The sequence below is a fragment of the Astyanax mexicanus genome, chromosome 7 (assembly GCF_023375975.1).
Source record: "Astyanax mexicanus isolate ESR-SI-001 chromosome 7, AstMex3_surface, whole genome shotgun sequence".
NCBI classification, from domain to species: domain Eukaryota; kingdom Metazoa; phylum Chordata; class Actinopteri; order Characiformes; family Acestrorhamphidae; genus Astyanax; species Astyanax mexicanus.
The window spans coordinates 38777666-38792582 of record NC_064414.1 but is presented as its reverse complement, the minus strand read 5'-3'; the positions used below and the strand labels follow the sequence as shown (position 1 = coordinate 38792582).

Here is a 14917-nt window from a genome sequence, read left to right as displayed (position 1 = left end):
GAGATGGTATAGGGTCACATATTCTGATACCAGCTGTCAGAAAGTGTGACCCCTATTCTAAATCATTATGGTCAAGTCCAGTAATAAATATTTTGTGAAGCTGAAAAGGTTAAGGAATAGTGAGTAATCTGAGAAAATGTGGTTAGCTTTACACAGTTTTAAATAGAGATGGTATAGGGTCACATATTCTGATACCAGCTGTCAGAAAGTGTGACCCCTATTCTAAATCATTATGGTCAATTCCAGTAATAAATGTTTTGTGTAGCTGAAAAGGTGAAGGAATAGTGAGTAATCTGACAGTATTTGGTTGGTTTTGCACTATATTTAATAGAGATGGTATAGGGTCACATATTCTGATACCAGCTGTCAGAAAGTGTGACCCCTATTCTAAATCATTATGGTCAAGTCCAGTAATAAATGTTTTGTGTAGCTGAAAAGGTGAAGGAATAGTGAGTAATCTGAGAAGATTTGGTTAGTTTTACACTATATTTAATAAAGATGGCATAGGGTCACATATTTTGATACCAGCTGTCAGAAAGTGTGACCCCTATTCTAAAGCATTATGGTCAAGTCCAGTAATAAATGTTTTGTATAGCTGAAAAGGTGAAGTAATAGTGAGTAATCTGACAGTATTTGGTTGGTTTTGCACTATATTTAATAGAGATGGTATAGGGTCACATATTCTGATACCAGCTGTCAGAAAGTGTGACCCCTATTCTAAATCATTATGGTCAAGTCCAGTAATAAATATTTTGTATAGCTGAAAAGGTGAAGTAATAGTGAGTAATCTGACAGTATTTGGTTGGTTTTGCACTATATTTAATAGAGATGGTATAGGGTCACATATTCTGATACCAGCTGTCAGAAAGTGTGACCCCTATTCTAAATCATTATGGTCAAGTCCAGTAATAAATATTTTGTATAGCTGAAAAGGTGAAGTAATAGTGAGTAATCTGACAGTATTTGGTTGGTTTTGCACTATATTTAATAGAGATGGTATAGGGTCACATATTCTGATACCAGCTGTCAGAAAGTGTGACCCCTATTCTAAATCATTATGGTCAAGTCCAGTAATAAATGTTTTGTGTAGCTGAAAAGGTGAAGGAATAGTGAGTAATCTGAGAAGATTTGGTTAGTTTTACACTATATTTAATAAAGATGGCATAGGGTCACATATTTTGATACCAGCTGTCAGAAAGTGTGACCCCTATTCTAAAGCATTATGGTCAAGTCCAGTAATAAATGTTTTGTGTAGCTGAAAAGGTGAAGTAATAGTGAGTAATCTGACAGTATTTGGTTGGTTTTGCACTATATTTAATAGAGATGGTATAGGGTCACATATTCTGATACCAGCTGTCAGAAAGTGTGACCCCTATTCTAAAGCATTATGGTCAAGTCCAGTAATAAATGTTTTGTGTAGCTGAAAAGGTGAAGGAATAGTGAGTAATCTGACAGTATTTGGTTAGTTTTACACTATATTTAATAAAGATGGCATAGGGTCACATATTTTGATACCAGCTGTCAGAAAGTGTGACCCCTATTCTAAAGCATTATGGTCAAGTCCAGTAATAAATATTTTGTATAGCTGAAAAGGTGAAGTAATAGTGAGTAATCTGACAGTATTTGGTTGGTTTTGCACTATATTTAATAGAGATGGTATAGGGTCACATATTCTGATACCAGCTGTCAGAAAGTGTGACCCCTATTCTAAATCATTATGGTCAAGTCCAGTAATAAATATTTTGTATAGCTGAAAAGGTGAAGTAATAGTGAGTAATCTGACAGTATTTGGTTGGTTTTGCACTATATTTAATAGAGATGGTATAGGGTCACATATTCTGATACCAGCTGTCAGAAAGTGTGACCCCTATTCTAAATCATTATGGTCAAGTCCAGTAATAAATATTTTGTATAGCTGAAAAGGTGAAGTAATAGTGAGTAATCTGACAGTATTTGGTTGGTTTTGCACTATATTTAATAGAGATGGTATAGGGTCACATATTCTGATACCAGCTGTCAGAAAGTGTGACCCCTATTCTAAAGCATTATGGTCAAGTCCAGTAATAAATGTTTTGTGTAGCTGAAAAGGTGAAGGAATAGTGAGTAATCTGAGAAGATTTGGTTAGTTTTACACTATATTTAATAAAGATGGCATAGGGTCACATATTTTGATACCAGCTGTCAGAAAGTGTGACCCCTATTCTAAAGCATTATGGTCAAGTCCAGTAATAAATATTTTGTATAGCTGAAAAGGTGAAGTAATAGTGAGTAATCTGACAGTATTTGGTTGGTTTTACACTATTTTAAATAGAGATGGTATAGGGTCACATATTCTGATACCAGCTGTCAGAAAGTGTGACCCCTATTCTAAATCATTATGGTCAAGTCCAGTAATAAATATTTTGTGAAGCTGAAAAGGTGAAGTAATAGTGAGTAATCTGAGAAAATGTGGTTAGCTTTACACTATATTTAATAAAGATGGCATAGGGTCACATATTCTGATACCAGCTGTCAGAAAGTGTGACCCCTATTCTAAATCATTATGGTCAAGTCCAGTAATAAATATTTTGTATAGCTGAAAAGGTGAAGTAATAGTGAGTAATCTGACAGTATTTGGTTGGTTTTACACTATTTTAAATAGAGATGGTATAGGGTCACATATTCTGATACCAGCTGTCAGAAAGTGTGACCCCTATTCTAAATCATTATGGTCAAGTCCAGTAATAAATATTTTGTGAAGCTGAAAAGGTGAAGTAATAGTGAGTAATCTGAGAAAATGTGGTTAGCTTTACACAGTTTTAAATAGAGATGGTATAGGGTCACATATTCTGATACCAGCTGTCAGAAAGTGTGACCCCTATTCTAAATCATTATGGTCAAGTCCAGTAATAAATGTTTTGTGTAGCTGAAAAGGTGAAGGAATAGTGAGTAATCTGAGAAGATTTGGTTAGTTTTACACTATATTTAATAAAGATGGCATAGGGTCACATATTTTGATACCAGCTGTCAGAAAGTGTGACCCCTATTCTAAAGCATTATGGTCAAGTCCAGTAATAAATGTTTTGTATAGCTGAAAAGGTGAAGTAATAGTGAGTAATCTGAGAAGATTTTATTGGTTTTACACTATTGTATGTGGAGATGGTATAGGGTCACATATTCTGATACCAGCTGTCAGAAAGTGTGACCCCTATTCTAAATCATTATGGTCAATTCCAGTAATAAATGTTTTGTATAGCTGAAAAGGTGAAGGAATGGTGAGTAATCTGACAGTATTTGGTTTGTTTTACACTATATTTAGTATAGATGGTATAGGGTCACATATTCTGATACCAGCTGTCAGAAAGTGTGACCCCTATTCTAAGGCATTATGGTCAAGTCCAGTAACTAATGTTTTTTGTAGCTGAAAAGGTGAAGGAATGGTGAGTAATCTGAGAAAATGTGGTAAGTTTTAAACTATATTTAATAAAGATGGTATAGGGTCACATATTTTGATACCAGCTGTCAGAAAGTATGACCCCTATTCTAAAGCATTACGATCAAGTCCAGTAATAAATGTTTTGTAAAGCTGAAAATGTGAAGGAATAGTGAGTGAAGATTTGGTTGGTTTTACACGGAGATGAATAGTGTCACATATTCTGATGTCAGATGTCAGAGTTTGAGTAAAGGCCAGTGATTGCCTCACTCTCACAAAAAAAACTTTATAACTCATGTTTAAGATAGGACCTGACAAAGGCACATTTTTACAGTTGAATCAAGTATCAGCCCATTTTGTCTCCAAAATAACAGAAAACAATGAAAAAATAACCTAACCCTTTTAATAAATGGAATTAAAATGGAATCTTTTAACATCGGATAGGGCATTATAACTACCATTTGAATAATTTTTAGATCAGTTTAAATATGATACACATTATCTAATGTATGTTTAGCATAATAGAACAGGTGTAAAGTATGAGATAATCTATTTTCTTCTGTTTTGCAATACTACTCAACATAAAAGTAATTGGATAAAAGTAAACATTTTCTTAGTGTTACTCAGTTTTCTGTTTTATCTAATATTTTACTGGTTCTGACGTTTTGGTTTGTTTAGGGAAAAAGCTTGTATTTTGCAGTGCACCCCCCCCCCCCTACTTTCTTCATACGACGTGAAAATGCAGAGAATTAATAATGAAACGTTCATGTTCAAGATCATTTATTTTATTTATAGACAACATAAAAATGTAAACACCCTTTTTTCATCGTTCGACAGCAGCAGAAAGAGAAAATAAAGCGAGTCCGCGTAGCTTACGCAGTCTACGCAGCGCGCTCGTGCCCGTGAACAGAAACTGTGAAGTAGCGCCCTCTGTGGTCACAAAACCCGACGGTCACAGAAAACGGTGTAACACCGTATTTTACTCTACTTTCCCGCCGTCCTCCCGTATTAGTATTTTCCCGTAAATTTCCCGTATTTTATTAAAATTTTAAAAACTTTATTATTGAGGAGACAGGGCACTGACCGCTCTGTGTCTCTTAACCAATCGTGGTGCCGGTTCAAGGAGAAAGTCCCGCCTTTCAGGAGAAACAGCCAATCAGCTTGAGCTTGCTGGTTTTGCGGAGCGCAAAGGAGGGTCAGTGTGGGGAAGACCCCCCGCCCCCCGCTGTGAGTTCAGGCGGCTAGTCGGAGCAGCTGATGGATATACGGAGATTTTTCTTAAAGAAAGGTAACGGTAGGCTAATCATGGAAACTGTGATGAGATTTTTCTGATAGCTGGTTAAAAATACTCGTCTCCGAATCAAAACCCACAGATTAAATCTTTTAAAAATAAAAAAACTACAGCTTGTGACTCAGCTTAACTAGAAATGTCGAGAGGTTAACTGATCAGGGGTGGAGTGATCAAAAGAAAGAAGTATTAATTAAAAAATATTAATTGTGTAGTCCCCTTAGGACAAATTTTTACTGATGGAACATATATAGTCCACGTCCTTTTTGTAAAAGCTCATGATACTATTTTTAGGTCACCAACAGTCATTTTGCAGAATTTGTGCACCCTTTGTTAAATTAAAAATGTATTAAATAAAAAAAAATCATATAAAAGAGTACATTTATGCCAAAAAAGACATGTATTTTTTTATTTTTTTATTTTTTTTTTAAGAAAAGGGATACTGAACCTTCGTTGGGCTGGTGGGACTGCTTTAAGCGGACGGAGGAAAATATCCCTTATTTGTAAATCTAAAACTTGACAGGTATGCTTGTAGAAGCACAAAACACATTTAAAATGTGCTAGTTTTATCTAAAATATATAGAAAGTTAAAATAACTGTAAAATATAGCAGAAAAAATAGAATAGAATAGGAAGAGCTGACTGCTGCACTGTAGCTGAAACAGATTTCAAACTTTTTGTATCTGAAGGATAATCCCTATACTGAAACAACATTTACATACAGTGTACATTGACAGATCTTACAGGGGGTATCAGTAATGAAGATTGAAGATGAAAGCAGAGCGGTACACAGAGTCTGCATATTAAGACATTTCACTTTATTTTTTTTATTTACATATTACACACAGAACAGAACCTTTTTAGAAAATCAATTTCAGCAAATAGGATTTGAAATATATAACAATTACATTTTAGTGTAAAAAAAAAGAAAAGAAAAGAGTTGATAAATACTATATGCTATTAAAACAAGAATAGTTAAATTATACAAAACATATTGGTTTATTTTTTTAATGTATCTAAATGCTCATTTTGGCAGTTCAAGAACACAGAAAGGGGACATTTCAGGCAGCATACCTCTTTTCACCATGCATTTTAGATTTGTGGTAGTGTGTGTAGTTTTTGTACAGCTCATTAAAGACCTCTTTAACACCTGCATGCAGTGTCACATTCAAGAATTTTATAGCCTTTTCAGAGCAGAGGTCCAGGACACGGTAGATGCCTTCTGTTAGGTGTGCCTTGATTTCTGGTTTAAGAGTCACCTATAAACAAATACAAAAAAAGTACTTAATACTGTTATCATTACTGAATCAATTGGGTAGTACATGTAAATTCATACAAATAATGTCTGATTTAAAGCAGCATTATGTAGCACTTGAGTTTAAAATTACAATATTACAATGTGATTTGTATTTACTGCAGTAAAGTAAAATAAATGTACTGTATTTAAGTTAATGTAATGTGATGTATTAATGAATAAAGGTGATACTTGTGTTATTACCAACAAAATTTGGTGCCTCATCTCAATTTGGTGCTCCTAAAGACTCTAACTCTAACTGTCCCCTCCCCCAGTGGCTATGCATTTTTGTAATCTTTTGTGATCGGATCACTCAGGATGTATGCCGAGGCCAGGTGTGAACAATTAAAGCCCCGCTTTAACGAAGTTCACACTTTCATGAAGTTGATAAAAAGTGGTGTAAAGAGGTGTAATATGGTCTTCCTGTGTCAACATCTGTATATGAAGCTTGAATTTTACTAAAAATTTAGCTTGTAAAAGAATAAAACATGGTCAAACTGAAGTGTCTTCTGTACAACCTCAATTTAAACTTATTATAATAAAATATATTCATCAACATCTTCAATACTTTAAATATAGAGATAGATCCATATTATACACAATAATTCACAATCTTACCTTCTGCAGTTCGCCAACATACTGAGCCACAATGAAAGAGGCTAAGTCCGTGAAACCCTCTGTTGTGCTGCCAATGTGACTGTACATTCTTTCCACTAGCATGGCACACTTTAAAAGAGTCTCAGAATCCTTCTCTGGGGTGGGAAATAATAATAAGATATATTAGGATCACAAGAATGATAATTCTGATGGCGACATTAATATGCAGAGGCTGTTATCCTGCACAATGAAATACATGCTGAAACATACTTGAAACACTTCTGTTATCAAATATCAAGATACGAGAATGTTTTGTGTTCTCTTGCTTATGGTCTTCACCTGCTTTACAATACAAAGTTTTCTGATCTTCCATTATCATCTACTATATATTTAATTGATGCCAAATAAATATTACATAAACAAACTGTATAAAAACATCTGCCATTTAAGGTTATTATTAATGTAAAACATATAGAAAAGGTCCAATTAGTCTATAGTTATTAAAAGTTTTATGAATTCATGCCAATTAAATTACACTGCCGCTGTGTTTTTAAGTGAATCTGTAACAGTAAAAGTGACTTGATCTACCTTTCTCCTTCTCAGTCCTCTGCCCGCCCTCATGTATGATTGATGTCACCAGACGATAAAAACAGTTCAGAAAGGTCGGCGCTGCCTTCAGCATCACCTGTATCATTTAAAAAACAATTAGTAAAAGGCATAAAGATACATGCATAAACACATTATATAATAATAGTCAGTTTAATGAAAGTGCATTTTAATGCAAGTCTGTTCTAGCCTATTCACAGAGGCAACAATGAGTAAGAAACTAGTATGGATTAAATGGTCACTGCACACATCCATTAAAATCCATACAGTATTTAATATAGGAGTTTCATAAATACAAAATATGCATACTTTAACACATTAAATGTCATGCGATTGGGGCATGACCAGTAGGGCTGCACGATATATCGTTTATGCATTGTCATCTCAAAATATGCGCATGCGCAATAGTCACACCACAGGGCGTGTGATGTCACTTAAGGCAATTGAATCAAACACGTCATGTTGCAATGTTTTGATTCTTGACACAAAAAGTAGATAAACAACATTGTCTCTGTGTCTGTGTAAGTGACAAGCTGCTGCTGCCTGAGAAGTACGAGGGGGAGCGTGAGGGGGAGACAGCAGTAAACACGAGGTAACCGCATGGCCATCCATATGGCACATCCATCCACATGGTTGGGCACGTGCTTGTAAACACGTGTCGAAAGCTGCGCACCTCAGTCCAGCACAGTTTTGAGCAGATATTTCCAGTTACAGCTAAATTCACGCGTTTAATCCCAGAAAAACTCTTATTTACCTTAAATGTCTGATTAAAGAGCCGATTACTGTTGTTTTGCTGTTTTCCTTGGGTTTTGAGTGCTCAGCGCTGACTCAGCTCTTAAGCGTTCCGGACGTGAGACAGCGAGCGGGTAAGGGCTGAGCCGGTGAAGCCATGGGCCCTGCATTGTTTAATATTGCGATATATATCGTCAAAAAAAAAATTGAATTGTAACTTTTTTCCAATTTCGCGCAGCCCTACCAGACATTTTAATGTTTAATGACATTTTCTTTTCAATCAACCTGAATTAGGCCAATCTTATCTTTTCATCTAATATCCACTCACCAAAGGATAGCACAGGTAGAGTGTATACAAGACCTCATGGATGGACTGGAATGCAGAATAGTAGTCATCAATGGACCTGCTGTCCAGGGGCACAAAGTGAAGACCTCCCAGCCCAAGAATAATATGATGTGGGTTCGAAAGCTGAGACTCTCCTTGACGGAGCAGTGTGGTCACTGTCTCCACTGCTGGCACAGTCAGTACACTTGTCAAGGAAGGCAGAGCACTGGACTCTCTTATCACATGCTGAAAAAAGGACATTTGTTAAAAGTAAGTTTAAATAATTAGGAGATGTTTACTGTTTTTGCAATATTGCGTTTTAAAACAGTTAAAAAAAGTCCTGACTAAATCCAGATTACTTTAAAATAATACATTTCAGTATAATCATTTCAGTGAATTAATACACTAAAAAGAAGCCTGCAGCTATAAATATAGCACTTTCGATTCAGTTCTTTAGCTTGTCTAAAATTCTACAGAACACTGCATTTATGTTAACATATTATTAATATACTCACAACAAGAGAAGATAAGATCTGTGGAACAGTAAGCCAGAATTTCCTTGAGAAGGTATGTGGTAGCGGACAGCAGGCAAGAAGCTTTATTAGAGTCAGGGTTGCAAGAGTTTCCTGTTAAAGGAAAAATAAGCAATTTATACCCTTTACCTTAAGAACCAACTGAACAAAGCACAGATAATCACACCAAAAAAGTAAGAACATAAAAAAATGAACAAAAAAAGAAGGTTTATATTTATTGCTGCACATTTTAGAGCTCAATTCCCATTTATGTTTAGGACATACATTCATAATGTCATGTTGCTTTTAAACAAGCAGTATTTACTTTTATTTTGGAGCACATTTAGTTAAACAAATATGTTTAACTTATTGAACACAGTAAACAAAGCCTTTGTAGATACCCTATATAACACATACAACAATATTTATATTGGACCGATCAAATCAATGTCTAAAGCAAAACAGAAAGTTAAAAAGATGCATCCATAATAATAATAATAATACATTTTGGATTTCTAAAGCTAAATAATATAATGCTCAATTTTAAACAGAAAAAAACTTACTTTGTGGCTACCACTTTCAATCTTTGAAGCAACAAGTCCATCTCGAAGCAAGAGAAACACCAAATGGAACTGTTCCTGTGAACATCTGGCCATCAGCTGAGCAAGCAGGTCTTTGATTGGTTCCTCAAGTTCTTTGACTTCTGATACAGACAGCAATATACCTAACATAAATAGAGGACACATGTTGATAGCATCGAAAAACAAACAGAATTTTTTTTAATATAACTTTCCAAATAAGATTATAAAAAGTATGCTTACCTGACAAAAGTTTATGAACACATTGAAGAATGGTAAAATGGAGATCTTTGACATCCAGCTCCTTAGTAGTCTCAGCAGCCACGTAAAATGCTGAGAGGTAATGGATGGATGAAAAGATGAAATCAAAGGGTCGAGGCGCTGGGCATAATTCCTTCAAGATCTGCTGGCCAAAGCTTTTGTAGAGAGCCATGTGAGACATTCTGGCACTTCCATCGCCTTCAGAAATGTCTTCAGACAGAGTCTGATGAGAAGCCATCGCAAGTTCAGACTTAATCATCACTGTCACCACATCAACACAGAACGACTGCCGGAGCACACTGGTTGCCTTGCCCGTCAACACATCCTGGATGGCTGGTCCCATTTTAAAGAAGATTTTCTCCAATAACTGAAGAAGAGTCCCATCCAGCTGCTTGTTTTTCCCAAGGACAACAATCATTTCTTTACATAGTGTGCTTAATGTTGCTAAGTGAAGCTGTACATAGAGAGCCTGTTCATATTCCCCCAAATCCTTAGACATTGTTTCACCAGCTGCTACTCTTTCAATGAGGAAATTCGTAAACTTCTCCAGAGTGACTCGTACGCTGCTCTTCCGACTGAGTACCAGCTGAATTAGGCTTTGGATGAAGCCTTGGGCTGACTGAAGGAAAGGGAACCAGGCAGTGCTGTCAACAGTGTGAAACAGGCCCTTGCTGAAACAACAGAAAATAGAGCTCATAGTTGCCTCCAAGAGTGCACTTCCATGTACAATCTTGAGAAACACATGTGAATTTTGACCCATCAGCAGCCCCGTCATGAATCTAAAGAGCTCATTTAAAAGGTTAAGGGGTGCTGACTGTACTCCATTTTCATCACTTTGAGCACAAAGGTTTAAGACAAGTGCACTCAGAAATAGTTCTGAGTAATCTTCAGGTGACATCGCATGTGGATCCAGGACACTTGCAATCTTTATCAGCTGCAAGAGGCTTTCTACTTGGGTTGGAGATACTGGTACAGACACACCACTTTGAATGGACTTAATGATCTCCTCTGCTATGGTTTTCAGTCTCTTCATAGAAAGTGAGACCTCAGGGATGTGCTCACCCTTGGCTAGAGATTCAACACTTAAATCTGTCTGTACAGACTTAGAAAATGATGGACACTGTGACTGTACGTGAGAAAAAAACCTGCTTGTTACAGACTTCACCAAGGCTGAATACAAGCCAGGTAGTTCACAAAGAACCGCGCTCTCGAGTAGTTGCTTTGAAATTAGAAAGACTGACATGTCATCATTTTCTGAATTGCTTCCAAGGTCGCTATGAAGCAAGGAGTTCAACATAGCGTCTGCTATGTGACATGCATCTTCCTTTGAGAGGTATGGAGCAATTAACGGCAGATTGGTGGTTACAAGGAACCAGCAGGCCACAGAATATGTGTCGTTATTCACATTGCAAAGCTGGAGGTCCCACGTTTGGTCGGTACTTAGGTTTATTAAAGAGTCTTGCCTGTTTACTACAAACTGAGCACTTTCACAAAGAATTGTGTGTCTTTTATTGTCTGTGTTTAACACAGGCAAAGGAGAAACAAGCAAATGTTTCTTTATCCTATGGACAGCGAGAAGCTTCTGAAGAAGCCTACTCAGTGGGCTACTACTGACTTTCAGAGCCAGAACTTTCTCTACTGTATCAGACACAGGGCGCACTGTACTTGTGCCAGCTGGTGATGTGTATTTGCTGCAGTGATTCTGAAAGAGGGAGTCAGCCTCATGCCATATGTAAGTAAGAAGAAGACTAACCTCTTGAATCTTGTCTATCCAGAGGGTATCTGTACTAACAAGCCCCTCAAGACACTCCAACAATGATCCAACCAACCTAAACATCTGCTCCATCATACTCTGGGTCTGCCTGACCAGAGGGACTGGGGTGCTATCATCAACTGTCTTCAGACTAAAGACGACCGTATGAAGAAGAACACTCAGAGATAACAGTTTCAAGGCAGACTCCTTTCTCATTTCCTTCACATAAGTAAGCTCACTTTGTATCTTCTCCAGAATGCGTCTGCAGATTTCTAGGTTCTGGCTGGCAGGGCTGTCCAAGAGACATTGACTCAATGTTTTCTGCACAGCTTCAGTTAACAGCTCTGGTCTCAGTTCATCAGCAGCCGGACGGGTGATCACGATTAGCACTTCCTCTGTGAGTCTTGGAAGCTGTCGTAGCTTCGCGTAGGTCCGTATGACCTCAGAAACAAGTGTTTCACGAGCTTTTTTCACACGTAACTCAGTGTTCTCTGCATCCACCCAAGCTGAGGAGACAAGCTCATCAAGATCAGGCTCCAGGATTAAGTGGTTCAGTGCAAGCAGGGTTTTTAGGCATCGGTACCAGGAGGGTTTGTCTGTTTGTGCATTGCTAAACAAAAGTTGCGCTACTTTCCTGTAGAACGTTAGCTGCACCTCGCCGTGGTGAATTCTGTCTGCGGCTACATTATAGATGTCTCCAGCCAGGCAGGAGTTCAACATGTTCTCCAGAGAAAGTAGAACAATATTCCAATGTTCTGGATTAAATGTCTCCTTGATTTGCAGGTCGTCTGTAAACTCTAACGCCAGGATAAACTTTGTCATAATATGAAAGCAAACTAGCTTGTTGTCGTCATCTTTTCCAAATGAATCTAAAGCAAACTTAAACAGTAACGGGAGAGAATTGCACCTGACAGCATACAACAAAGCCTCTTTCTCAACTCCATGTCCGTGAACAAGTTTTGACAGAATTGTAGCAACAGGGCAGAGTAAGATATTGCCAGTAGATCCCTTTTTGGAGCTCGATTCTCGTTCTGGTGGCAAAACTTCTTTTTTATAACATGGTAGGCGGTCATCGAAGAAGAGAGCTGACTGAAGAATCATGTCCACTTTACTCCGGATCTCTTTGTTCAGATTCTGCCTGATTCTCGGGTCATCCCTCTCAGTCCACGTCCTACTGCTCAGTAGATGCCTAAGCAGGCAAAGCGGCTGCAAAAGGTGTTCTGTGACCTGAGTAAAAACTCTGTTGGAGTTGCCTTGCTGTTTTTGTACAGTCAGGTAGGAATTGAGCACAAGGAACAGAACCTCAAACACATTTAGTGAAAGAGGCTCAGAACATTCCTCCTGCTGGCTGAGCTGATAGCAGGCCAAACCACAGACTTTAACCAGTAGTTGCACCAAAACATCGCATCTGGCAGTGTAGCTCACAGAGAGGACAGGAGAGCTCACAATCCCCTGACAGCAGCTCAAAACAGTGGACAGGCTAACAGACAGTGTTCCTGAGCTGGCTTCTTGAATCCTTTCAATGATTATCTGTGTAAAACAAACAAAAAAAAGAAATAAAAACTTTACTGAGCTTAAATCTGATGACTTACAAACAAATGTCAGTAGGTGGATTTTAAATACAGTTTCTGTTTAATGTTTTATAAGCTGATATTTATTCATTTATTTTATAATAAATTATTATTACCGTTAACTAAAGCATATAAGTCATGCTGTGGGAAATTATCCAACACAACATTAAAAAAAAAAAAAAAAAAAACCATAAGATCTGTGCTGAGCTTTTTGCTACCTGACACACTGCTGGGTTCACAGTAATAGTCTTTCCTTTGCTCAAGACATGTTTAATCCTCTGGCTGTGAAGAAATTCGTCCAGGTAGCTCCATAAGCCTTCCACTTCTTTAAATGGAACTTCTGCTTTCTTGTTGTAATAGGCAGAAAGGGCATTAGTAGTCCAGTCAAGCAAAACCTGTTAGATAAAGATAAAGTTATTAAGGTTTATAAGGTGTAAGGTGTGAGGTTTGCAAAGTAAAACTCTGTGTAATACATGTTCTGCATTCAGGACATGGAATATTTTTGGCAAAATAACAGTACATTCCTGCCTACATTACTAGGAACATATAAATAATTTCACAATTAACTAAATAGGCACACACATCAGTTTATTATTATAACCTTTGTAAATGTCAATTACTTTATAAGGTGATTATTACCTGTTCCTTGTTTGGAAGAAGGCATTGCCTTGATACCAATGCAAATCGAGCAAGCTTCAGTTTATCTGCCCAAGGTGTCTGAGAGCTTTTCAGCTTTTGATAGATACCAGTGTAGATGGTAGCCATGTCCAAAAAAAGATGGAGCTGAAAAAAAGGGCATAAGGAAATAATTATTTAGAGTGCAAATTAAAGACAACTGCACAAACAGTATAGCACATGTTCCCTTTTGAAAAGCACAGTTCAATACCAGCTTTGGCTAGCAGCTGGTTTTAGATAGTTTGGGTTGATCTTTGATGGTAAAAATGTCTAAAAAGATTAAAAAGATGGTTATTAAAGATTAAGTTGGTTAACCATCTTTTTACTAGCATAGTATATGTTGCATGGAACATGGTTTTCAAATGCTTTTTAAATACCCATATGTTTAATTTTGGATCATACTGATATTTTGTGAGTAAATATGTAATCTTTTGGGTTTAAGCACTTTTGGAGATAGACTGAGTTGAGTGCAGGTGAACTCCCCCTTTGCCATTGCGTTTTAGTGCCCCGCCACTTTGTGTAGTGCAGTGCTGTTATAAATGCTATTATTATAAATGGTATTATTATAATGGTTAGTCGACAAATATTCATATTTAACATTGTTGATTATATCGACTAATAGTTGCTGGCCTGGTGTTCGTTATTAAACATTTCAAGAGAATGCAGATTTAAGAGAACACAACCTAAATAAATAATATAAAAACAGTATTTCTACATGAGACAGTCTTTATTGATCTACCTGACTAATTGCAGCTGTTTCCTGCATTTCTGCCAAAAGGTGCTACTAACGAGGGGTGGATTAATTATTACAGTAAACGTCACAATACCAGGTATAATCATCTTACCACTAAGAAAGTTTGGTAAAACTGATCACACTACAGCAGTCATACAGTGTGATAATACAATGTGTCAATAGCATGTAGTCAAAACACCTAAGATTATGATATAAAGGAAACTAAATCACAATCAAGGTTGCACACACACACACACACACACACACACACACACACACACACATACTGTAGTTTAGTCACAGTAACATATACCATTAATCCATTTAGTTAACTAGAAGTTAGATAAAGGTAACAGTTCTACTGTAGAAATTCTACAATTAGTTGTTTACAGCTCCAAAACAGCAGCAGTAACGTGAGTTTTCATTGACAGCATGCCTATGTTTCTTCAATCATCAATAAATGTTGTTAAAATGAGTTTAAATCGGTTTGCTTCCTTCAAAACACCATAAACTTACATTCACATCACACACGTGGTCCCCGCTAAAGTCCTCTACCCGTGTAACTCTGCCCCAGCACTTCC

At 37.0% G+C, this 14917-nt stretch overlaps 1 protein-coding gene across 1 annotated transcript; it reads right to left on the bottom strand.

The window, feature by feature from the left end:
* Window positions 1-5504: 5504 nt before the first annotated feature.
* Window positions 5505-14917, bottom strand: urb2 (URB2 ribosome biogenesis homolog). Its single transcript, XM_007248550.4, has 10 exons — window positions 14853-14917; window positions 13568-13711; window positions 13147-13323; window positions 9587-12887; window positions 9329-9489; window positions 8769-8879; window positions 8257-8499; window positions 7179-7275; window positions 6612-6745; window positions 5505-5958 (listed from the first exon to the last, which is right to left on the bottom strand). Exons 2-10 carry the CDS (start codon window positions 13691-13693, stop codon window positions 5761-5763), a joined length of 4548 nt encoding a protein of 1515 aa, XP_007248612.3. The 5' UTR covers window positions 13694-13711; window positions 14853-14917; the 3' UTR covers window positions 5505-5760.